We start from the raw sequence: 24,504 nt of genomic DNA, 5'->3' as shown, positions 1-24,504 counted from the left end.
TTGCTCCAGGTGCTCTGAGGCCAGAAATCCCCCAGAGGGTGACACGGCAGTGCAGCTGACAGGGTGTCCACGAGGCCTGGAGGGTAAGATGACCCGATAGGGATTGCGATGGGAGAGTCGTCCCTGAGGGTCCATCTCCCTTGGGACCCGGCAGAGGCCAGGGTCACCGCGTGTCTGTCTGCAGAGCCCTCAGAGAGGCTGAGACCTGCTCAAGGCCACTGGATAAAGGCTGAGGAGGCTTGTTGTGTGAAGCTGAGGGAGGGAGGGTGGGCCTTCCCCACACGCGGGGCACCTGGCTGTCAGGACAGGCAGCGCCACGCAGGGGGCCTTCAGCCAATCCTTGCTGGTCTCCGGGTCTTAATTTCCCCATCTGTCAGATAGAAGAGACAGTTCGGATCATCTCTTAGGCCCTGTCTTTCAGACATTCCGCACTGGAATCTGGGACTGTGTGACCTGCCCCTTCCACTCTCCAGCCACCTCCTCAATCCCTCCCTCTTTCTCGCTCAGCTCAGGGTCTGGGAAATGGCTCTGAGCTTCAAAGCTGAGCAAACAAACATGTCCAGGCCCATGGGGAACAGGATGTAGGGAGGGCACGGCTATTTTTAACACAGTTTGAAGGATTTTCGCAGCTGCTTCCGTTGTGTCCACACTTTCCACAGGTCCAGGCTATTGGGGGTGCACACATTGCTGTGCGTGTGGTGGGAGCAGGTACCCTCCTGATACAAAACCTGCCCCTGATGTCTGCCCTTCCATCAGGGAGCCATTGCAAGTGGCTGACCATTGCCCTCCTCTGTGCTTCCAAAATGTAGGCGCCCAAAGGAGGGCTGGACACTGAGTCGGTAACACGAGCTTTGCTGCACCCTCAAAATAGCTCCAGCTGGCCCCCCTCACTCTCACCCCACAATCCTTCACACAGCCCCCAGGAAGAGAGTTTTTGAAAGTATAAGTGAGATCCCAGGTCCTTCTACTTCCTCACCTCCCACCACCACGGCTTTCTCTCTGTGCTTAAAGACCCAGCTCCTCATTACCTGACCTGCAGAGAGCCCTACAGGGTCTGCCCCCCAACCCCTGCTTTTTCTTAGTCTCTCTCTTTCTCAATTTGGATTTCAGGGAAAAGAATTGGATTAATTGTAATCCTCAGTCTGTGACATACTCTTACTGTTTCAGGTCATTAGTCCACTCATGGGCCACTTTTCTTTAGTTAGACACATAGTTATTTTAAATAATGTAGTTATTCAAAGCCACGTCTACCGTAACAGTGTGGATGAATCTCAAAAGTATTACGCTGAATGAAAATTGCTCAGAAACAAAAGAGGCATACCGTACACGTCCGCTTGTATATGAAGATTCTAGAAAAGGCAAGACCATACGACAGAAAGCAGATCACTGGTTGCCGAGGGCCAGGTGTGGAGGGGGGATGAAAGTGACTAGGCAGGAGGGAAGTTTTCGGGGTTATTACAATGTTCTATATCATGATTGTGATAGTGGTTACACGACTGTACGTGTTTGTCAAAACATTAATTTTACAAGTAAAACTGGTGAATTTTGCTGTCTGTCAATTAACCTTCAGTAAAGCCCAAACAAAACTAGAACCCGGAGCAACGTTTAACCTGTCCTCTTCGTCCCCACCCCAGACTCGAGCCAACCATCATCCAGAATCCTATGTCCATCTTGCATTTACCTGCCTTTTTATACAGTTTTATTCACCTATTTCTATTCATTACAAAGTATATTTAGGGGCTGGCCCGGTGGCACAGGGGTTAAATGCACACGTTCTGCTTCGGCCGCCCAGGGTTCGCCGGTTCGGATCCCAGGTGCGGACACGGCACCACTTGACAAGCCATGCTGTGGTAGGCATCCCACATAGAAAGTGGAGGAAGATGGGCACAGATGTTAGCTCAGGGCCAGTCTTCCTCAGCAAAAAGAGGAGGATTGGTGGCAGCAGTTAGCTCAGGGCTAATCTTCCTAAAAAAAAAAAAGTATATTTAAAAATTTCAGTTGTTTTTAATTCTATAAAAAGAGTATGAAACTGCATTTATTTCATTTTTTTAAACTTTTTTTTTTAAAGATTTTATTTTTTTCCCTTTTCTCCCCAAAGCCTCCCCGTACATAGTTGTGTATTTTAGTTGTGGCTCCTTCTAGTTGTGGCATGTGGGACGCTGCCTCAGCATGGCTTGATGAGCGGTGCCATGTCTGTGTCCAGGATTTGAACCGATGAAACACTGGGCCGCCGCAGCAGAGCTCGCGAATTTAACCACTCGGCCACGGGGCCGGCCCCTAAATTGCATTTAATCTTCTGGGACTTTTTTTCTTAATTTACATTCCTAGGAATGATCTACATTGTGGCACATCACTGTGATTCATTCTTTTTGACTACTGAATAATATTCCATCCTATGAATATACTGCATATGTTCATCCACTTACCTTGATGGACCTTTGAGTTGTTTCTAGGGTTTTGCTATTGAGGATGGAGGACGTGGCTGCCGGAACATTCTTGGGCCTCTTGTGGCACATGTGCAAGATTTTCTCGAGGCTCTAGACCTAGGAGCGGAACTGCTGGGTCACGTGAGGATTCAGCTTTAGGAGACACCTCTGCTTTGACCTCAGTCCCCACTGCTCTCCACTTTACCCATTATGCTCCAGCCATCCTGACCCCCTTCTCCTTGAACAAGCCAAGCCCATTCCAGCCTCCAGACCTGTGCCCCTGCCATCCTCTCCAGCTGAGCACTCTCCCTTCAGGGCTTCGCACGGCTGGCTTTCACATATCCTGTAGGACTCAATCAAACACTACCTCCTCTGCCCAAATGTCACCCTCCCTGGCCCCCATCTGAACGAGTTCTTCCCATTCCTACCCAAGGCACCCACATTTCCTTCTCTCCATAGCACCTGCCACCACAATCAGAAATGGCCTTTATTATTTTTATTGATCGTCATTGTCTTCCCTACTAGACTCAAGCTCCAGGAGAGCTGGGATCCTGTCTTATTTATGGACAGCCTGATATAGAGAAAGTGCTCAACAAACTTTTTTTTATTGAGGTGGATACTAATATTAATCCCACATTAGAGATGAGAGATCTATGGCTCAGAGAAGTTGAGCCATGTGACCAAGGTCACAGAGCCTGGAGGTGGTAGAGGCAGGATTTGAACCCAGCTCTGACCAGTTCCAGAGCCCGTGTTCTTTCCTGGAAGAGGCTGACTTGTTCTGATGTAACCTCTCCTTCCCCCTCCCCTTTTATCAGCCGGCCATTGATGCCACCTGTGCAGCCACATGTTGGAAGAAACTCCAGGTCACTCCCCAGTCTGCAGTGGATGGGGGCCTTGGCCTTGGACTATGGGAGACCGGGTGTGCTACCACCTGTTCCAGCCCCCACCACCTGCCTCCTGCCTTATATTAGAATCTGTGTCCCTTCCCTATCTCAAAACTCATGATGCTCCGGCTGCTGAGTTCCCTCCTATTTGTGGCCCTTGGTAAGACCCCAACCTGTGCTGCACTGGGCCAGGGGCCCTTAAAATCTGCCACCACCCTGGGTCTTGTGAACCCAACACCTGGTTAGCAGGGGTTTCAGCTTTCCCTGGGGCATGATCGTGGGGGCTTTCTCCTTGGTGCTGGAGCAGAAGAACGGAGGGGAAGCTGTGGATGGACCGGTGCAGGAGAAAGCCTGAGGGCCCCAAGGGCTGCGGTGGGAGTCCTAGCTGCAAAGGTCTGGTGGTGAAGAGCTTGGGCACTGGTTAGACTGCTTGGGATGGAATTTCTGCTCCTCTGCTTAACCCTCCAACTCTCCTCTCACGCTGCTCCTACCCCGCTCCTAATCCTGTGGTCTGGCTTTTTCCTGATCTCTCTGCCATTTTACATTCCAGCTCAGGGCTGCCTCCTCCAAGCAGCCTCCCTTGACTGACAGTCACGGTAACAGATAATGTTTTTCAAGTGTTTACTCTACGCCAAGCAGAATGCTCAGGATTTTTTTCTTACATTAGCTCACATAATCCTCACAACAGCCCCAGGAGGCCAGTACTCTTATTGTCCCCATTTTACAATGGGGAAACTGAGCCTCAGAGAGGTAAAATAGCCCTCCCTAGAACAAGAGGCAGAGTTGCGTTTTGAAGCCAGGCAGTCTTATTCCAAAGCCTCCAGTCTTCATGACGATAGCTGTCACTCCTCCAGGGCTCAATGGGCGCCAGGCACTCTGCCAATTGTATTAACCCCTTCAGTCCTGCCACGGACAGAAGCCACATCTTCATCTCCATCTCTGGATTCCTGGGACTCTGGAAACCCCTGCTCTGCTCCAGATGCTCACTGTTCATATGTGGCTACCGAGGTCCAGAGGGGAAAAGGGGCTTGCACAGGGTCACGTGCCAGTTTGTGGCACAGCCAGGACTGTGCCTCAGAATTTTTTCCTTTTGAGGACCCTCTGGCTGATTGGCACCTCTACTCTCTCCTCCAGCCTCAGGCTCTGGCCAAGCTTCCCAGCGACCCTCCTCGCGTGTTGTCAACGGCGAGGACGCGGTGCCCTACAGCTGGCCCTGGCAGGTAAGAGCAGAACCAGCTGTGCTGTTTCCCACCGTGGACTCTGCCCTCCGTGCCCTGACTGTCGGGCATCCAGTCCTGACGCCGTGGCTTTGCTTCCAGTATCCACTTCAGCTTCCAAAGGCCAGGAGACCCTTGGACGATCTGTTTCCTGTGGCAGTTTTGCCCGTTCAAACTCTCATCCTCACTGGGCGGTTTGCAAGTTAGGAGTGGAATCTGGGGCGAGGGCAGTGCTGAACTCAGGGGGTTGGTGCACTGATAATGCAATTTCAGGCACTGTGTTTAGGTGGGGAGATCTGGGGGGATGCATTTCTAGACTCCTCGAATTATCCAACAGGGCTATATGCTCTGAGAGCAAAAGAGGGATGAAAGGCTCGACAGAGATCAGTGGAGGGAGGCACAGAGGGCCAGACTCGCTGTGCTAACACACCAGCCATAACGCTAGCCATATGTGGCTGTTGAAATTTAAATTAATTAAAATTAATGTTAAAAATTCAGTTGCTCAATGCTGGTCATATTCCAAACGCTCAATAGCCACATGTGGCTAGTGGCTACCATATTGGACAGCCAAGGCAGAGAACATTTCCATCATCACAGAAGTTCTATCGATGGCACTGGTCTGCAGCAGGGGCCAGCTAACTTGTTCCATAAAGGACCGGAGAGTAAATGGCCATATGGTCTCGATTGCAATGACTTCACTCTGCCATTGCAGCATGAAAGTGGCCACAGATGACATACAAATGAATAAGCGTGACTATTGTCCAATAATCTTACATACAACAATTTATATTTAGCCCACGGGCTGTAGTTTGCCAATTCTTGGTTTGGAGGGAGCTTTTGAAAATCAGAATGTAGGAAATGAGAGAGAGGAAAAGGACTCAGGGAGGGTTGACCTGAGAGGGCCCAAGAGGCCTTGAAAGAACTGACGTTCAGAGGAACTGGGGGCCTGATGGAACAGAGGGCCTTGGGGCTCTCAAGAGACAGAAGGTTTGGAGATATCCTGAGGGCAGACAAGTTGAAGTCCCAGGGAGTTCACGGGGCTGGGGGTTGGACAGCTTTGGAGAGTCAGAATGTTATCCTAGTGGAAAAGGGACAGGGTCGCCATGAGCAGTTGTGTAGGTTGGGCACTGCAGATTTCTAGAGGGTATCATTCTTTTCTGCATGAATGATGCCCTCTAGAGTTGTATAATGTGCAACCTATACAGCCACGGGTAGCAGCCCTTGTTGTGGGGCCTAGACCACTCAGGCTCCTCCCTCCCTGGCCACCAGGTCTCCCTGCAGTATGAGAAGGAGGGAGCCTACTACCACACCTGTGGCGGCAGCCTCATTGCCCCTGACTGGGTGGTAACCGCGGGCCATTGCATCTCGTGAGTTCTCTCACCTGCCCCTGTCCTTGTGTAAGACCCAGGCAGGCCGGGGGGGAGGGAGGGGGGTGACTCTGAGAGGGGAGGGAGGGAGGCCAATCAAGCCTGAACTGACCTCGCTTCTACTGGCAGGAGCTCCCGGAGCTACCAGGTGGTGTTGGGCGAGTATGACCGGGCGGAGGAGGAGGGCCCCGAACAGGTGATCCCCATCAACGCCGGGGACCTCTTTGTGCACCCACTCTGGAACCCCAACTGCGTGGCCTGTGGGTGAGTGACCCAGGGGCTCCTACACTCATCCCTCCCTCACCCAAAGCCGACTCTGAGGAGACTCCCAGGGACAGTGGGGCTGGGTCCAGGTCACACACATTGAGGGTCGGAGCCAGCACAGCCTTTAAGAACCATCTGCAGGGGCAGGCCCGGTGGCGCAGTGGTTTAAGTGTGCACGTTCCGCTTCTTGGCGGCCTGGGGTTCGCGGGTTCGGATCCAGGGTGCAGACATGGCACTGCCTGGCAAAGGCCATGCTGTGGTAGGCGTCCCATGTATAAAGTAGAGGAAGATGGGCATGGATGCTAGCTCAGGGCCAGTCTTCCTCAGCAAAAAGAGGAGGATTGGCAATAGTTAGGTCAGGGATAATCTTCCCTAAAAAAAAAAAAAAAAAAGAACCATCTGCAGCAAACCTCTCTCTCCCAACAGAGGGGCAGCAGGACCCAGGGAGGGGCAGGAACTCCCCCAAGCCCACTGGGCTGGTTGGCTTCAGAACCTAGAACTCCTCTAGCACCCTGTCTCCTAAATCCAAAGGTTCCTCCATTTGACAGACATTCATCCAGAGCTTCCTGGTTCCGGCACAGTGACAAAAGGAGGAGCAGTGGCCTGAGGGTCAGGCTCCAGCACTAAGTTGCTGTGTGGCCTGGAAAAGTCACTGCCTTTCTCTGGGCCTTGTTTTGACCCCTTGTCCAGGAGGCAATCACTGGGTGAGAACACTAAAGCAGGGCTTCTTAAGCCCCTCAAACAGATGCAAAATTGTGGGTCTGGGTGGCTCAGCATTTTTCTGGTGAGAGGGTCAAAGAAGTGGGCAGAAGCCCTGAAAGTGAGTGCAGGAGTGAGGGGCCTGATGACCAAGACGCTGACCGTCCTCACGCGGGCCTCGGGTGAGTGGAGAGAAAAAACGGACCCCAGTGAAAAGACTAGAGTGATGAGCAGGCAGATGAGGGCCAAGAGCAGCGGTTCTCAGAGCCTGGTCCCCAGGTCAGCCGCAGCCAGCAGCATCGCCGGGGAACTTGTTAGAAATGTCACTCCTCAGACGCCACCCGGACCCACTGCATCAGAAACGCTAGGGGAGGGGCCAGCAACCTGCGTTTTAACAAGCCCTCCAGGGACTCTGATGCAGCTGAAGTGTGAGCACCACTGGGGTAGAAGCTGAGGACCCTTTGGAAGGCCGAGAGTCAGTGTAGACTGAAGGGGCCGGGAGGGCTCCCTGAAGTTGCTCAGCCTAAGAATGCATGGGATTTGGAGGGAAAAAGAGCGGCTGGAGCATCCCCTCAGGGAATATCTGAAGCAAAAGCTGGGGGATGGGGTGTAGTCTGGCTGGAGGATCAGGCTCCCCATGACTCCTCCCTTCTCCCCAGCAATGACATCGCCCTCGTCAAGCTCTCGCGCAGTGCCCAGCTGGCAGATGCGGTCCAGGTGGCCTCCCTCCCTCCCGCCGGCGACATCCTGCCCAATGAGGCGCCCTGCTACATCAGTGGCTGGGGCCGTCTCTACAGTACGTGCTGATCCCTCCAGCGGTCACAGGGATAGTGGCAAGAAGATAGGGCCTGGGGGCTGGAGGTAGAGGGCCACACCAGCACTGGTCCTTGCATTTTCTCCCATTCCTCCTCCAGGGGCAGCCTTCTCCCTGCATCCTCCCAAACATGAATGTGTTCAATTGAACAATTTTTGGTGCCTCCTGTGTGCCAGGTGCTGGGGACGTTTTGGTGGACAAAGCAGACAGGACCATATAACCTGGTGGGAGGAGAGTCCCCATCAGATTAGAAGAGTTGCCTGCCCCAAACCCCCCACCCCACTCCGGGGCTCCCAGCTCTGACTTCCAGACCCCGGCCCAAGTCCTGCACCCCCATGACCCCAGACTCAGCACGCTCTATCCCCACAGCTGGGGGGCCACTCCCGGACAAGCTGCAGGAGGCCCTGCTGCCTGTGGTGGACTATGAGCACTGCTCCAGGTGGGACTGGTGGGGCAGCAGCGTGAAGAAGACCATGGTGTGCGCCGGCGGGGACTCCAGCTCTGGGTGCAACGTGAGTCAGCTCTCCTGGGCTGCAGCCCCTCAGCTGGGCAGGGGCCCCGGGATATCTCTGCCATCTGCCTGGAAGGTGGAGGAGGAATCTTGCCTGCTTGTCCCATTCAGCCTCCAGGCCAGGCAGGACTTGGAGGAAGTCAGCACAGTCCAGACACGCAGCCCTGGCCTGGGAGTCAGGACACCTGGACTCTAGTCCCAGCTCACAAACTGACTTGACCTGGGGCAAGTTGCTGTCCCTACTGGGTCCTCAGGCTTCCCCACCAGCACGGCAGGGGATATTGACAGTATGACCTCTAAGTCACCTTCAACTCTGTAGTCCTGAAGTTATAGTTAAACAATACTACCATTGTATTATAAGTGAGTATGAACAATAATATTAATAATTAACTGTGGTACTAATAATGGGAGCCACCACTTATTGATTGCTTCCCTACTAGGCATTGTGCTAAGAGCACATATCTATCATTTCACTTAATTCTCACAGGATCCTGTAAGACGGATACTATTCCCCATCATAAATGAGCAAACTGAGGCTCAGAGAGGTTAAGTAATATGGGGGTTTCTGGAAATCCCCAAAGTCAGAACCAATTCCTTAAAGCCCAGACATGGATCAGGCCCCCACTGTTCTCTGACCATTCCAGGGTGACTCTGGAGGACCCCTCAACTGCCCCGCAGAGGATGGCTCCTGGCAGGTCCATGGTGTGACCAGCTTTGTATCTTCTTGGGGCTGCAATACTCGCAAGAAGCCCACAGTGTTCACGCGAATCTCAGCCTTCAATGACTGGATCGAGGAGGTGAGCAGGGAGGCATGCAGGAAGGGAGGGCTCCAGGTGCTGGCTCTTCTGAGAGGTGCTGGGGGATGGTGAGAACAGCAGATCCCGAGGGGCTGAGAGGGTCCTGGAAGGTCAGTGGGGGAGGGGCCCTTCGGGACATTCGGGGGGGCATGTTGGAGATGTTTTCTGCTACAGTGTGGCCCCAAGAACCTCCAAGGCTTCTGGGTGGAGCTTTGAACTGTTGAACTTCCTTATTTCAACAAGTGTTTATGAAGTGCCTCCTCTGGTCCAGGGTTTTCCTTGTCAGAGAGGATAAAGCGATGAGTCACAGGGCTGCTTCGTGGGGGACAGATGATTAAATGAGCAATAAAAGAAGAAGTGTGGTGAGAGCCATGATAGGGATGCTCAGGCCCCAGGGAGAGCGCCAAGCTCATCTGGGAATGAATGATCAGGGAGGATTAATAACGTCCATGAAAACAGTCATGGCCACCATTTATAGACTGATTCAACATGTGCCAGGCACTTGGGGGAGCACCTTAACTAATAGTTTCATCAAAAACCCCATGAGGTAAGTATTATGATTATTCCTGTTACACAGATGAGGAAACTGAGGCTCAGAGAGATCAAGTCACTCTCCCAGGGTCACACAGCTCACGAGTGGCATGACTGGGAGTTGAACCCAGTTCCATATGGCTTCAGAGCCTGTGCTCCTAACTAGACAATTCTGGGTTTTTTCCCCTCTCTTTTTCCAGATTATTTCAAGTAACTAGGACCAAGGCCTGGGTGGCAGTGCCGATCCACATCCTCTGTAAAAAATAAAGATTTCTCAGCAAATCCCAACTCCAGTCTATCTTCCTTCTTTGACTCACCTCTTCCCCTCTGGCCCATTCCTGAAATCTTAGATCTGATATACAGTGACCACATCCAACTCTCGCAGATGAAAATGAGAAACAAATGAGGCCCAGAGAGAAGAAAGTTGCTATAGGGTGACCAACCATGCCAGTCTGCCTGGGATGGAGGGGTCCCCAGGACACAGGACTTTCAGGGGTAAAACCAGGAGTGTCCCGGGTGGTTGGTCACTCTAGTCTATAGCCACACGCACTCATTGACTTTTCAATGTAGGCATAAAAACATGGCAGAATCTGCAGAAAAAGTGACTCTGCCAGCCCCTTGGGAGGCTCATGGTGGAGTGGGACGGGCCATGTGTTTTCAGCGTCCATTGAAGGGCTGGGGAAGGAGGGCTGCAGTCATTCATTCACTCAACAAGCATTCACTGCTTGTTTCAGAGGAGGGCTCAGAGCGGGGAGACAACTTGGTTCCTTCCCTGAAATGGCTCTTTATTTAGATAGAAATGAGCACTTCAGAGTCATCCATTAAACACTGACTAGGCACCTTCTTTGTGGCAAATTCAGGGCTGGGAGTACAGACGGAAGTAGGACAATGGCAGGAAGACCCCTTGCAGCAGGGTGGGGTGGCAGACACACACACAGATACTCACACAGTGCTGAAAACGAGGTCAGAGCCCAGCGAGCTGTCGCTGAGGTCCAAAAGACCGCCACCATGCAGCCAAAAGCAACATAAAGCGACTGAATTCCTTTACTCATGTTTCTCCTGAATACTGTGAAAAGAAACACAGTCCTAGCAAGGACACACACATATATATAATTTTTTAACACTGATGTTCTTCTATTGCACCCTCTCCTTAAAAATTATACTTCTAGGGGCTGGCCCCGTGGCCCAGTGGTTAGGTTCACACGCTCCACTTTGGCAGCCCAGGGTTTCGCCGGTTCGGATGGCACTGCTCATTAGGCCACGCTGAGGTGGCGTCCCACATACCACAACTAGAGGGACTCACAACTAAAATATACAACTACGTACTTGGGGGATTTGTGGAGAAAAAGCAGGAAAAAAAATAAATAAAAATAAAAAATAGAGTCAGAAAGAAAAAAATTATACTTCTGGTTTTGAAAAGTTTAGAAGATACAACATGGAGAATAATAGAGGAAACACCTTGTAGCTTCCTTCTAGAATGAACAAATTTCACATTTTTGCTTTATATTTTCTAAAATAATAACTATAGCTAAGGTGGAGTCTCCGTGTACTCTTCCCAGAGGTCATCGTCTTCACGGGTGTGGGGTAGTCCACCCAGTATTACTGCTTTTCCTTTGGGGTACATAAAAGGATAGCTCCTGGGGCTGGCCCGGTGGCACAGCGGCTAAGTGCGCACATTCTGCTTCGGCAACCCAGAGTTTGCTGGTTCGGATCCCGGGTGCGGACACGGCACTGTTTGGCACACCATGCTGTGGCAGGCATCCCACATGTAAAGTAGAGGAAGATGGGCACAGATGTTAGCTCAGGGCCAGTCTTCCTCAGCAAAAAAAGGAGGATTGGCAGCAGTTAGCTCAGGGCTAATCTTCCTCAAAAAAAAAAAAAAAAGGATAGCTCCCGCCTGCCCCGTTGGAGTTGGCTTTGGCCATGTGGCTTGATCTGGCCAAGGTGAAGGTTTGAGAGACAGGACCATTTGCCGACCTCTCTTTCCCTTTGCCATGGCAACTGATGGCTACAGGTCAGCCTGGTCCCAGAGTGGGGAGACGTGGAGCAGGCCTCTGCTGACCCCTGATGGACATGTAGCACAAGCAAGAAATAAACTCTGTTACAAGCCACTATGATTTAGGGTGTTTGTTATGGTGGCCCTAACCTAGCCCGACTGATAAAATGACTTTGGTGTTTATCCTTCTACCCCATGCTGTTATATTTTTATCACATATATAAACATCCATAAACACTGTACTGCATTGTTTTGGTTTTTAAAATGGCTTTATCTGTATGGATTATTTTGCAATCTGTTTCCTTCACCTAACACGATGTTTCTGAGGTCTCTCCATGCTCGTTTATCTATCTGCAGTTCATTGCTGCTGGTTTTGTAGAGTATCCCATTGCACAACATCACTAGTTATTTACCCTTTTTCCCCTTCTGATGGACAGTTACAGCAAGGCCGATTTTTTGTGATTACAAATAGTGCTTCAATGAATGTCCTTGAACACACCTCCAGGTGCACATGTGTGAATTTCTCTAGGGTATACCCTGAGAAACGGAATTGCTGGGTGGGCGGGTGTGCTCATTTTCAACTTTACCAACTGCCAAATTGCTCTCCAAAATGATTGTATCAACAATACTTCTTTTTTGTTTTTTTCTTTTTTTTTGCTGAGGAAAATTTACCCTGACCTAACATCTACTGCCAATCTTCCACTTTCTGTATGCGAGCCACTGCCACAGCATGGCCAGGGACAGACAAGTGGTGTAGGTCTGTGCCCGGAATGGAACCCTGGCTGCCAAAGCAGAGCACGGCAAACTTAACCATTAGGCCACTGGGGCTGCGCCTCAACAATACTTCTTAAAATTCCCTTTTTTCCCTTTCCCAGCCGCTGTCTCTGTACACTAAACTGCCCCCCACTTTTCTCCTAAAACCACTCCTGGTATCTCAACCCTCCCCCACCAAAACTCTCCTCTGGCCCTCACCCCCGCTCTGGCTCCCACAAAAGCCCAAGAACTGGTCTGGCAAGGCCAGAGGGCAAGGAAAGAACTGAGTCAAGCAGAGCCGAGACCTCTGTATCACAGGGTTGTGGGGGAGGATGCGAGAAATTCTGGAACCCGCATATGTTAATCATTTGTATTGAGTCAGACAGACCCTGCTGGGTGACACATGTATCTGTCAGGTGTTCCCAAGGCACAGCAGGGTTGCAAAAGGTGAGCATCTAATTCTTCCCAATGGGTCAGGGAAAGGCCCTTGGACAATTTTCCAAAACAGTTTTAGGATAAAGGGCAGTCAGAAGTGTAAAATTCCACCCAGCCTTGCCAGGAGGCTGAGAACTGCTATGACACCTTCTCCTGCACAGAGAGTGCAACAGAGAGTGAGGAAATCTTGCCTGAAAGTGCCAACAATTCGATCAATAATTCAATTTCTTTTCTTTAATCTCCAAGTCTCAACAATTCAAATCCTTTAAAAACCATATAGTCAAAAATTATACTTTTGAGGGGGCTGGCCCCGTGGCCGAGTGGTTAAGTTCACTCACTCCGCTGCAGGTGGCCCAGTGTTTTGTTGGTTCGAATCCTGGGTGAGGACATTGCACTGCTCATCAAACCACGCTGAGGCAGCGTCCCACGTGCCATAACTAGAAGGACCCACAACGAAGAATATACAACTATGTACCAGGGGGCTTTGGGGAGAAAAAGGAAAAAAATAAAATCTTTAAAAAAAAATTATACTTTTGAGTAATGATTTGAGAGTGTCAATGCCAACAATTCTTTGGTTTTGTTTTCTAAATTATGAACAATCCATTTTCTGAAAAAGCACAATGTCAACACTTCTATTCTTTTTTAAAAATGATAAGGGACCAGCATTGCAATGCTCTCTTTTTAATCACATGATGTCAACAATTTAGCTCTTTTTTTTTTTTCGGGAGAGATTCGCCGTGAGCTAACATCTGTTGCCAATCTTCCTCTCCTTCTTTTTTTTTTCTCCTCAAAGCCCCAGTACATAGTTGTATATTGTAGTTGTAAGTCCTTCTAGTTCTTCTGTGTGAGCCACCGCTGCATGGCTAGTGACAGACCAGTGGTGAGGTTCTGTGCCCTGGAACTGAACCTGGGCCACCGAAGCAGAGAGCGCCGAACTGTAACCATTAGACCATCATGGCTGGCTCTAGTTCTCATTTTAAAATCATTAAAGTGAAGATAATTCATTTTTTTAGTCTGAAAAGAGTCACAATTCCATTCTCTTTTCCTTTTTCAGAACATTAATATTGGCTACGTTTTGGAAACTTGTACTTTGGGAAATACTGTTCAAAATCACCCCCATTCCCGCCTCTCCTATGCAGCTGCTGCTGTCATCCTGATTTGCTTCCCTCCACTTCTTTTTCTTTGCATTTAGAAAACCTATCAACAGTGAGATTCAGTGAACATGGACTGAGCACCTGCTGTTATTCTGTGCCAGGCGCGGGCAGAGGAAAATGACCCAAACTTGGGCCAGGTCCTTGATGAGCCCACAGCCTGGCTGGGAAGCTGACAGGTACACCCAAGCAGGGGGAAACCTGACTCTGTGTTCTAATGAAGGCCAGAGTGATGGGGGGCCCAGGGAGCTGCACTCACAGTGGGATGGGAAGATGGGAGCTCTTGATGGTCCTTACACTCAGATGACTGAGGCATCAAGGGATTCCTGTCCAATGTGACTCTGTCAAACCTTCTTTGTCAATTAACACCAACACATAGTGCTGAGAAACTTTGCTGTTGAAATCGTGTCAGTGAGAATGGAATATTCCCTTATCTAGTGGGTCGGAGCGAGATTTGACACAGAGAAGCAGCTTGGATTACCAACTCAGGCACAGAGCTTCAGATATGGGGTTTTTTGACACAACAGTCTATATTTATCTTAACTTTGTGGTATCCAAGGAAACAGGACTATGAGTCTACCTCTCAGCCTAAGCCAGAGGTTACCTCCTGTCCACACAGCCAGATTTGCTTTGAGCCTATCAAAGTTTCACTTCAACTTCACCTAAATTCCACTCTTTCCCCAATCCTATGATAACCCTACTTCTTCTTTTATTTAGTAAGATACCCCATGGTACCTCTGGGTGTTTGTGGCATCAAGTTAATAAACCTAATTTTGTTAAACCACACTTGTGTCCCTGGTGGTCTTTATCAGATTGGTTTTATTATAAAATTCAAGCTTCTGTTCATTCATTCACTCATTGATTCATTCAACAAATGTTTACCCAGCCTATGTTCAGCTTTCGGCGCTGGAGGCATGGTGACAGGACAATGAAGGTCCTTGGCCTTGTGGGCCCTGCTTCTAGTGGACGAGATAGAAAATAAACAGGCAATAACAAAAACAGATAACAGGCTATAAAGGGACTGGATGGGTGCCTTCAGAAGGGCGGGCAGAGAAGTCTCTCTGGAGAGGCTACATTTGAGTGAGAATCTGGACAAACAGATCTCAGGAAAGAGCATTACAGAGATCACCAGGGGCCAGCCTGGTGGCATAGCGGTGAAGTTAGCACGCTCTGCTTCGGCAGCCCTGGTTTCACTGGTTCAGATCCTGGGCAGGGACCTATGCACTGCTTATCAAGCCATGCTGTGGCAGGCGTCCCACATATAAAACAGAGGAAGAGGGGTACAGACCTTAGCTCAGGGCTAACCTTCCTTAAAAAAAAAAAAAAAAAATGCAGAGATCACCTAAGAGGTGGAGGTGAGCCTGTGGGGTTTGCAAATTAACAAGGTCAGTGTGCCTGGAGCAGAGTGAGTGAACAGGAGGGTGGGGAAAGATGAGGGAGGTGTGGCTAAGTACAAAGTTTACATTTTATCCTGAGTGATACAATAATCTTACGTGCAGAGCCACAACATATAGACTTTTTAAATAAATTTATAAATCTATAAAATTGGAGCTGCTGTGGAACCCAAAGTGCTGTCCTCCAACCCCGCACAGTTTTTGAAGCATCCCCAAGGAATCTAAGAGTTGGGAGTTGGGGGGAACAATTTAAAGTCCTTAATCTAGTCCAACTCTCTCATTTTACAGATGGGCAAACTAAGGCTGAGAGGAGGTGAACGGTGGAAACGAGGCTATAGGAGTGATTGGGGGAAGGGCCCACGGTCCCTAGGGGAAGTATGGGTGGGGCCATAGCAAGGAGCCCCAGTTCTCCAACCACCAGGCGGAGTACCTGGTCATCTAGGAGTTTACTGAGCAGCAGTGGCAGTGTAGACAAAGGACGTATCTTCCCTTCCCCTGGGACACTGGCTCTGGGGTGATAACTCAGCAAAAAGGCCTTTTAATTCTCCTGCCCCTCCTATTTGGATAACCCCGTTGGAAGGAGAGTGGGATGAGCCACCCGACAGCCGCCCTAAAGGCCCAGTCCCCTCCCTGTCTGGGTTGAGAGCGAGGTAGGAGGTGCCTTGGCTAGCATCTCTGCACTTCCTCTTACAGGCTGTGCTATTTAACCTGAGCGCCGGGACTCAAACCGGCTCACTCTGACTTCAAAACTTCAGTTCCTAACCACCAGCAATTGGAAAGTCTTGGGGCAAGAGGCACACAGAGTTAAGGCTGAGCCTCCTATATACACGCGGTCTCCCCCGGGACAGACTGTCAACCCCCACGGGCACATGCCCACTTCTGTCTGGGTACACTGAGGTAGGACGACCTGCCCTGGGAGACTGTGCCACTGCCTGATGCGGAGTGACAACGCGGGGCGCCCTTCAGGACCACCGCCTCCAGACAGGAGCCACCCGCACTCTGCTTCGGTTTCTCTCCTCTGGGCGGTGCAAAGGCCCCGGGGCGTAAGCTCAGGGCGGGGCGCTGAGTCAGCGGCCGCCGGGCTCCTAGCGTCTCAGTGCCCGCTTCATCTTTCTATTCTGCAGCTGCGCAAACTGCGGCTCAAACGACAGAGAACTTCCCCGAGGCGGAAAAGCTGCCTCGTCTGCACCCGAAGCCCCGCACGGTGCGCAGGCCCGAGGACGGCCGAAGGCCAGGAGACCAGCCCTGGTGAGTGCCAGGGAGCCGCGGACCCCCGCCGAGGCCTAGAGAGGCCCGGCCCCACCCTAGCTCCCGCCCACGCCCGCTTCCGGGCGGGCGCACTTCCGCTTCCGGCGGCGGGCTGCGGGGCTCCGCGGCGGAGGTGGTTTCCTTTTCCTGGAGCCGCTGGTGGGTTTCCGAGCGTCCTCGTGAGCTGTCCCCGCCCCGCCCCCTCGGAGGTGGCACCTGCGCAGGTGAGCGCTCCGCTCCTGCCCTCCGGGCACGGGCTGTTGGGAGCGGGCGGCCCAGGCCTCGGGGTCTGCGAGCTGCTTCGGCTCCGGAGGAGGAGGAGGGCCCAGCGCTCGAGCCCCAGAAGCACCTTTTCCGCCCGACCCGGGCCCTCTGAGCCGCGCCCCTCTCGGGGGAGGAGTCGGCTCCGCTCCCCGCCTAGACGTCGGGGATTTTTTTTTTCACTCGGGTGAGTGGTCCCACCACCTCCTAGCCTTGTGACCTTGGCAGGTCCCCTTTCCTCGAGCCCCAGTTTGCTTATCTGTGAATGGAAATGACAGTAACTGTCCTACGGGGTGATCGGGAAGGTTAAAGGAGGGACAGCTTCTGCGGACTGTCTGGCCGGGAAGATTCAACAAATGGTAGCGGCGGCTCCTGTTGTTGATGGCGACAACTGGGGCAGTAGAGAGTCGCATCAGGAATCGAACCTGAGTCGCTGAGGCGGTCACGTAGAGGAGAATGTTTGTAAAACGCTCAGCGCAGTGTCAGATAGGAAATAAGTGCTCAGTGAACTGGCGTTACTACCTGGTGTGGGTAAGCGTTCTGTCCGGCAGGTGGTCTTCTAAAGCTGATAGGTTTATGGGCCGGGTAGATCATGGAGCTGGTCCATCTTTCACAGCCAACCTTGAGAACTGACCTACTGACAATTGAAACTGTTCCTAGAAGCCGGGTTGTAAAGACCTCTGGTGCTGGAAACTAAAAGAATTAATAAAAGGGTGTTTTCCTAAATGGTTTAGGGGTTTTTGCTCAGAAAGGTTTTGGGCAGGAGGGGAGAGCCTGAAAGGTTTTCTCCCTCTTGAGTTGTTATGAAAGTAATGCATAGTTGTAGTTAAAAAGAAAACAACGGAGAAAGATGTAAGCTGAAAAGTGTTTCCCTCTTTTACTGTTCCTGCCCCTCAGAAATAAATGCGGTTAAATTCTTTGATAACCTTCCAAATATTGTTTGTGGATGGATCAGGTCATATGTGCTTATGTGTATGTATTTTAAGTTTTCTCAGATGTGATCATACTACACATATTGATTGGCACCCTGGTCACATGGTGATGTGTTATGGCCATCTTTACATTATCAGCACTCAGAGGCCTACTTCATTCTTTACAAGGCAGCACAGTATTGCAGTGAATGGCTGACGATACTTTATTTAATCATTTCCCTGTTGATAGTCACTTAGGTTGTCCCTAAGATTCTGCTTTCCCACAGTGTTTCATCCAGCCTTTCCTTGACTAAATAATTCTGTTTTCTCTAAGGCATCCCTGATTTATGGGGATATTCTGCTTTTGTCCTTCTCATCACCCCTGGGTTAGTAACAACTTACTAATTTTGGGAATGCGCACACCTTGTTGCTTGAGCAAAAACCCAGATAATATGAGAATTGGTGTACTCCAAAAATATCCCAGCTAGGGGGTCTAGATCAATTCAAGGCTGCTAGAAAATGGGTCAGGTGATGTTTAGAGAAGAGGTGATTGGGACCTGAGAACTAGTTAATGCTGGGCAGCTGGTCAGTGTTGGTGTTTGTTGGCTGCTGTCATTTGTTGCCCAGGAAACAGATTTGAGAGAATCTCTGAGAGAGGAGGGATTTTAAATCTCAACGCTTCTGCCATCGCAGACTAGGGAAGGATTAGTTCCTGGGGGAGAGGGTGTTAATGAAAACAGAGATGATCCTTGAAAAATGACTACATCGTAGGGGTTATACTCTTTGTTTGGACATACTCTGATGTGGAAATTGATTTAGTCATTTCTATACTGTCATTTGAAGTCTTTTTTTTTTTTTAAACAAACATAGGATGTGGTTTTCCTGTAAATAACCCTCTTTTGGATGGGGCCCTAATCCAAATGAAGCTAAGGCTTTTTTCCTGGCATTTTGCAGATATTTAATTTGCCCCCCTTCCTCCCACCACATCTGGTTTGCTAATCCTGGAACTGTGAAGCATCCAGAGTTGGAAGTCTCTGCTACTAGGATTCTGACAAGTTCAGCTTCCTGTACACTGATCCACTGATGGAAGGAGCTTAGGGTCTTCATCTTAATACAGAGGCTTTTTCTTTTTCTTTTCTTTTTTCTTTTTAGCCTTAGGCTCCACCCTGATGGTAGCTCCTAAAGTGCTTTTGAACACTTACTCTTCTTTCATTGTCTCAAAGGGATGGGAGGAGGGAGAAAAGACAGCAGAGCAGATGTAAATGAACAGAACTTTTTCTCCTCTATTTTAGCACTTCTTTATAATTTGCTTTTGGATGTAGCAAATGCTCCATAAAAATGGTTGGAGGAAGCAAACACCCATGATTTTAAAGATTTTCTCCCCTACAGATCATGTGCATATGTGGTTTTTCTGTTTTAACGTAATTTAAAATACTTTGTAATGGAGGAAAGAAACAGATGAAAGATTCTCCAGCTAGCAAGGCCAGTGTTCTTCATTCTTTCTGCTTTGAGAATCTACATTTTTCCATTTTGGTAAACCAGTGACATGTTTTTTCAATTGTGTCAATTGATCCAGCAAGAGGAAACAAAAACAGAATTTCTAGTGGCTTTTTTAAGAAACCCTGTTATGATTGGAAAGCCGATGGAACCCAGGTCTGGACCAGATCCATGAGATCAAGGTGGTTTTAATAGCGTTTGTGGTCTGTTTTTGCTGACTCTGACTTTCCTCTTTATGCCTAGGAGTCTGAGACATCCTTTTCCAGAGTTCCAGAATGGAGACTGAAGGGTACCCAGAAACACAAGGAAATAGAGACGTCCATAATGATCAAATAAGGTCGTCGCCAAATGAGATAATGGCTGAGGAGCCGGAAGTTGTCCTAATAGGGCCTCCCCAGATCCAGGTTCCACGAGAGCCTTCTGGGCTTCCACCAGAGAGCCGTGATGAGGACTCTGTCGAGGACCTGGAGCCCACGCCACGAAGGAACCCTCCCAATGCTGCAGTCTCCAGGCAGAGGTTCAGGAAGTTCCGCTATGAGGATGCGGCTGGGCCCAGGGAGGTCCTCAGACATCTCCAGGAGCTTGCTGGACAGTGGCTGAGACCCGATATTCACACAAAGGAGCAGATTGTGGAAATGCTGGTGCAGGAGCAATTCCAGGCTGTCCTGCCGGAGGAGCTCCGAGCTCGGGCGCAGAGATGTCAGCCTGGGGTTAGGATCACTGGCTAAATCTCGCTGCTCGCTTCTTTCTCAGTCTACGTGTGAGAAGTAACCAAAGGTTCTCTGATGGAAGATCCAGCTGCCGTCCTGGGAATCTGAACCTCGTCCTTCTTTGAGCTTGCCTTTGGTTGTAATAAGAATCAATCAGAACCCCTGTCTGGACCTCTTTTTGGCTGAGGCAGCTCTATTTCCTGGGACTGAACTCCAGAAGGAGTTTCTCTTCTCTCTTCTTAGGACAATCAGCGTGCTGCTTGTTTTTGCTCTGCTGAATGCCTCCTTTTTTTGCACTTTGTGACATGCTTGAATATATTATTTTTATGTATCCAAAGAAGTAATTGCTATAACTATCAGAAATCTTGATTCTTGTTGTGGTGGCATGAAGGGGAGCTTCTGTAATCCCACCGGTAATTCCTTTGGGTTGTCCTTGAAATATTAAAGTTTGGTCCTTAATAAAAATGTCCTCTGGTGCTTTACCAGTTCAGCTCTTAGCAGTCAGCATTTGAGAAAGGTGAGATGATTATCAGGGGTAGATGTGAGGCAGAGATAAGAACTACGGCTGTGGCGTTTGCTGAGCTGGGGAATAGGAACAGGCCTGGCCTTTGTTTTCAAAGTCAGAATTTAAATTGGACAAAAGAGAAGGGAGTACAATAGGGTCAGCAGAGGTAAGTAACTCTGCTGCAGAGCTGTTCCATGTGTTTTCTCCATTTCTGTCGCCTTTGTTCTACGGCTTGTCTTCCTGCAAGAGAAGTCACTCTAAACCCTCTGACAGTTCTCTTCTGCTTTTCCTGAAACAGGTCATCTTGACTTTCTGTGTGCAGAGACCTGTACTTTGGTTAACAGCTGAGACAGAGCCGGAGCTGTGGCTGTGACAGACAGAGAGTAAACAGCAGCTGCTTCCCCAGTATGACGCCGTGTCCAGGAGCCTTTCTGCCTCTGTGGCCTGGCTCCTGGATTTGTACATCTGCTCCTGCAACAAACGCAGTGCCAACTCGGAAACTAATCTTTTGGGCAAAGGGTTGGTTAGCTCCTTGCTGGAAGTCATGTTTAATCTGCTGATGTCTGTTTAGTACTTCCTGTGCCTTCAGGACTGTTCTAGATGCCAGGATATAAATATAAAGCCAAGTTTTAAGGAAATATATAGTTTTTGAGGAGAGAGGAAGAAGCCATCAAATATATTGTTAGAAATGCTAGAGAAAAACTAGTCATCTTTCGGTATCTGCTTTTAAGATAACACTAAGAAAGCACATTTCTTATTTTTAAAAATGTATTAAAAGCAAAGAAGAGAGGAAATAGCCAAGTTAGGGAAGTACATTTTAATTGACGTTAGGCATAGGAGATTAATGGACACAAGGCACACCTTGGCCCAAAGCAGGAGGATGCAGAAACGTGTAGTGTCTTGGGGATAGTGAACATACGGAGGAGTGAACCATTCCTTTTATTGACGAGGTTAAGCTTTTCTAAATTCTAGGAGTAAAATTGAACGTTGACAAAGGAATTAGTAACCCCGAGAGGCTCACAGTGTCTCCAGCAATTTAGTTTGTTCGGGACATTCTGAAGGCATTTCCTTTAGGCTGCAGGGATCAAGAACTCTTGGTGTTAAGGAATTTCCTGGCCTGCGCCAGTTTCTCGGCTGCTTCCATGATCTAGAATTAGCTTGCAAGTAGAGGACCCAAGTTTCCAGGTGGACCCAAAATTGTCACCTTAGGGATTTTATGGCGAGACAGCTCAGTTTCCCTGAGTTGAGCGAACTTAGCACAGATTTTCTCAACCTTGATTTTGGGCCAGATAATTCTTTTTTGTAGCGGCTTGTCCTCTGCATTATAGGATGTTTAGAAGCATCCCCAGCCTCCACTCTCTAGATGCTAGTAACACCCTGGTAGATGTGACAACCAAGAATGTCTCCAGACATTACCAAATGTCCCCTGTTTAGTTTAGAACAGACTAAGGTACTGGAGATACTCTGACCTTCTTGGGGTTACTAACTCCTTTATCAGTGTTAAATGTTACTCTTAGAATGCCCAGTTGCCCGTGGTTGAGAACCACCGATTTAGTAGGAAAGTTCATCACAGACATGCCACAGATTACCCTGAGGTCCCCGGTCTCTTAAGCTTGATGTTGGCTTGAGAAAGCTGTAGAAAGAGTGGTATAAGTTGGGCTTTATATTCCCTCTGTGTGTTCGTGTAATGCCTTCTACTCGGGCAAATGTTAAGAAGCTCTTTGGTATGAAGATTACTACTACACCTCCAACCTTTAGAATGTTTTATTAGGATGCTTGACTGTGTGCCCGGATCTGGACCATATGCATGCATGATTCATTTAATCCTAACTGTCATGTGAGTTTACCTTTTCATGTAAATATATGTGCTTTATAGATGAGAAAACTGGGACCCAGCAGTTAAGCAACATGGCCAATAAGTGGTGGAGCTAGAATCTGAGCCTTGGATTTCTGTCCCTGTAATCTTGGTTTTTTTCCATCATGTCTGGAAATGTTAATTCAACAAGCATCTCTTGAGAATCTCCTGTGTGCAAGATGTTCTCCTTTTGCTTTTTTTCATCTTTATCTTACAATTTAAAATAACATTTCTTAGATTCATTTGGTACAGAAAAAGTATGAAAAAAAGCCAAAAATGGTCCATAATCTCACTTCCTAGGTAACTCCTGTTACATTTTTTAGGGTAAAAGATATACTTGCATGTGGATAGAAAAGTCCAACAGTATAAAATGGTATAAAAGGAAAATTTAAAGACTTTTCCCATTAACAGTTTCTTAGGTATCCTTCCAGAAAATAGGAACTACACATATGTAAGCTGATAATGCATACCTGTGCACATGCACACACATCCCTCTTTTTATTTACACAAAATATATATTATGCATGTTTAGTATATTTTTTTTCTTGTCCAATAAGTCTTAGAGGTCTTTTGCTGTCAACATATGGAGATTTACTTTATTAAAAAAAGATTTTTGGGGCTGGCCCCGTGGCCGAGTGGTTAAGTTCAAGCGCTCCGCTGCAGGTGGCCCAGTGTTTCCTCGGTTCCAATCCTGGGCGCGGACGTGGCACTGCTCGTCCAGCCATGCTCAGGCAGCGTCCCACATGCCCCGGCTAGAAGGACCCACAACGAAGAATATACAACTATGTACTGGGGGGCTTGGGGAGAAAAAGGAAAAAAATAAAATCTTAAAAAAAAAAGATTTTTTTTTTTAGCAGCTGCATAGTACTTTGTATGGCAAATACCCAGCCTTTCCCTTTCCAGTAAAAAATGCAAAGTAGAGGATTTAGGTATGGAGTCAAACCTCCAGAGCAGGAGTGAGGTTTAGAGAGTAAGTGGCAGAGCCAGGACTCAACTGCCATGTTCTGAAACCAGAACTGGTACAATTCGCCATTGCCCTGCACTGTCTCCCCGCAGCCCTGTGGCACCAGCTCTTTCCCGTGGGCGTGAGTCTGCAGATGAGATTCCTCGCCCCGGACAAATCCAGTAAGAGGAGAAGCTGGAGTTCATCTCCATTTCATCTGGCTCTAGCTCATGCCCTTGCCACGAGGTCACCCTGCCTGGATATCAAAGAGGAGACCAACTCCAGTGTTTGCAGGGGTCTGTGGGGATTTGGGGGTACAGTACTTCCCCATTTCCCTTGCCACTCCCAGGAGATGATTCCTGTGCTTTCTCTACTCAGCATCACGCAGTTACCCCCCATGCCTGTCATTGTCATTCTTGAGTCGATCCAGACCTTCATTCTAAAGAACCCCAAACAGTTTTAATTCTGTGAGTGATGGGGAAGGAGGAGGGCAATGTAGAGGAGCCAGAGGGAAGTGTTTCTAAAATGGCTTCGAGTCTAATTTTCTTTTTTTAATTTCTTTTTTAATTTGTTTAAAAGATTGGTACCTGATGGGGCTGGCCCTGTGGCCGAGTGGTTAAGTTCGCGCGCTCTGCTGCAGGCGGCCCAGTGTTTTGTCGGTTCGAATCCTGGGCGCGGACATGGCACTGCTCATCAAACCACGCTGAGGCAGCGTCCCACATGCCACAACTAGAAGGACCCACAACGAAGAATATACAACTATGTACTCGGGGGCTTTGGGAGAAAAAGGAAAAAAATAAAATCTTAAAAAAAAAGAAAAAAGATTGGTACCTGAGCTGACATCTGTTGCTGATCTTTTTTCTTCTTCTTCTTCTTCCCAAAGCCCCCCAGTACATAGTTGTATATTCTAGTTGTAGATCCTTCTGGCTCTGCTGTGTGGGATGCCACCTCAGCATGGCCTGATGAGCGGTGCTGGGTCCACGCCCAGGATCCAAACCGGCAAAAGCCCTGGGTCGCTAAAGCGGAGCGCAGGAACTTAACCACTTGGCCACGGGACTGGCCTCTCTAATTTTCCCTTTGTGATTATTTTGACTCCAAGTTCCACAAAAGAATAATTTCATCTAGTTAGTGAAAAATGCTCCTGCCAGATGGCTGCTGGTGAAGACCAGTGCTGGGACCACAAGGTAATATGAGATTCCTAGCAACTGGCTGGTGCCATGGAAAAATATGTCATCTGTTGGGCGGCCACTCCCTGCGCCGTGAGTGGGTGCCAGGCGCTGGCTGCTGGAGAGGAGGCCAACTCCAGGAGGTGTGGGGGCTGTGAGGAGTCCACCA

The 24,504-nt window shown here is 49.1% G+C and overlaps 1 protein-coding gene and 1 long non-coding RNA gene across 4 annotated transcripts; both read left to right on the top strand.

Annotated features, from left to right (window-relative positions):
* Positions 1–3,398: 3,398 nt before the first annotated feature.
* On the top strand, positions 3,399–9,798 carry LOC100071692 (chymotrypsin-like elastase family member 3B). Of its 2 annotated transcripts, none has more exons than XM_005607372.3 (8): positions 3,399–3,470; positions 4,445–4,530; positions 5,797–5,894; positions 6,024–6,158; positions 7,517–7,653; positions 8,041–8,183; positions 8,827–8,979; positions 9,711–9,798. In XM_005607372.3, exons 1-8 carry the CDS (start codon positions 3,428–3,430, stop codon positions 9,726–9,728), a joined length of 813 nt encoding a protein of 270 aa, XP_005607429.2. In that variant the 5' UTR covers positions 3,399–3,427; the 3' UTR covers positions 9,729–9,798. The 2 variants fall into 2 exon arrangements, with proteins under 2 accessions (XP_005607429.2, XP_070107731.1); XM_070251630.1 differs by lacking the exon at positions 3,399–3,470 and adding an exon at positions 3,625–3,703.
* A 6,173-nt stretch (positions 9,799–15,971) lies between these two features.
* LOC102147814 (uncharacterized) lies at positions 15,972–22,404 on the top strand. 2 transcript variants are annotated; one of them, XR_011432617.1, is made up of 3 exons: positions 15,972–16,136; positions 16,364–16,711; positions 19,400–20,331. It is a non-coding gene; the product is annotated as an uncharacterized lncRNA (long non-coding RNA). The 2 variants fall into 2 exon arrangements; XR_001380124.3 differs by lacking the exon at positions 15,972–16,136 and adding an exon at positions 20,670–22,404 and having other exon boundaries at positions 16,573–16,711; positions 19,400–20,279.
* The last annotated feature ends 2,100 nt before the right edge of the window (positions 22,405–24,504 follow it).

This window comes from Equus caballus, chromosome 2 (assembly GCF_041296265.1).
Source record: "Equus caballus isolate H_3958 breed thoroughbred chromosome 2, TB-T2T, whole genome shotgun sequence".
In the NCBI taxonomy this organism is placed as follows: domain Eukaryota; kingdom Metazoa; phylum Chordata; class Mammalia; order Perissodactyla; family Equidae; genus Equus; species Equus caballus.
Note: the sequence above shows the minus strand (reverse complement) of the source record. Positions and strands in the feature narration are given on the sequence as shown.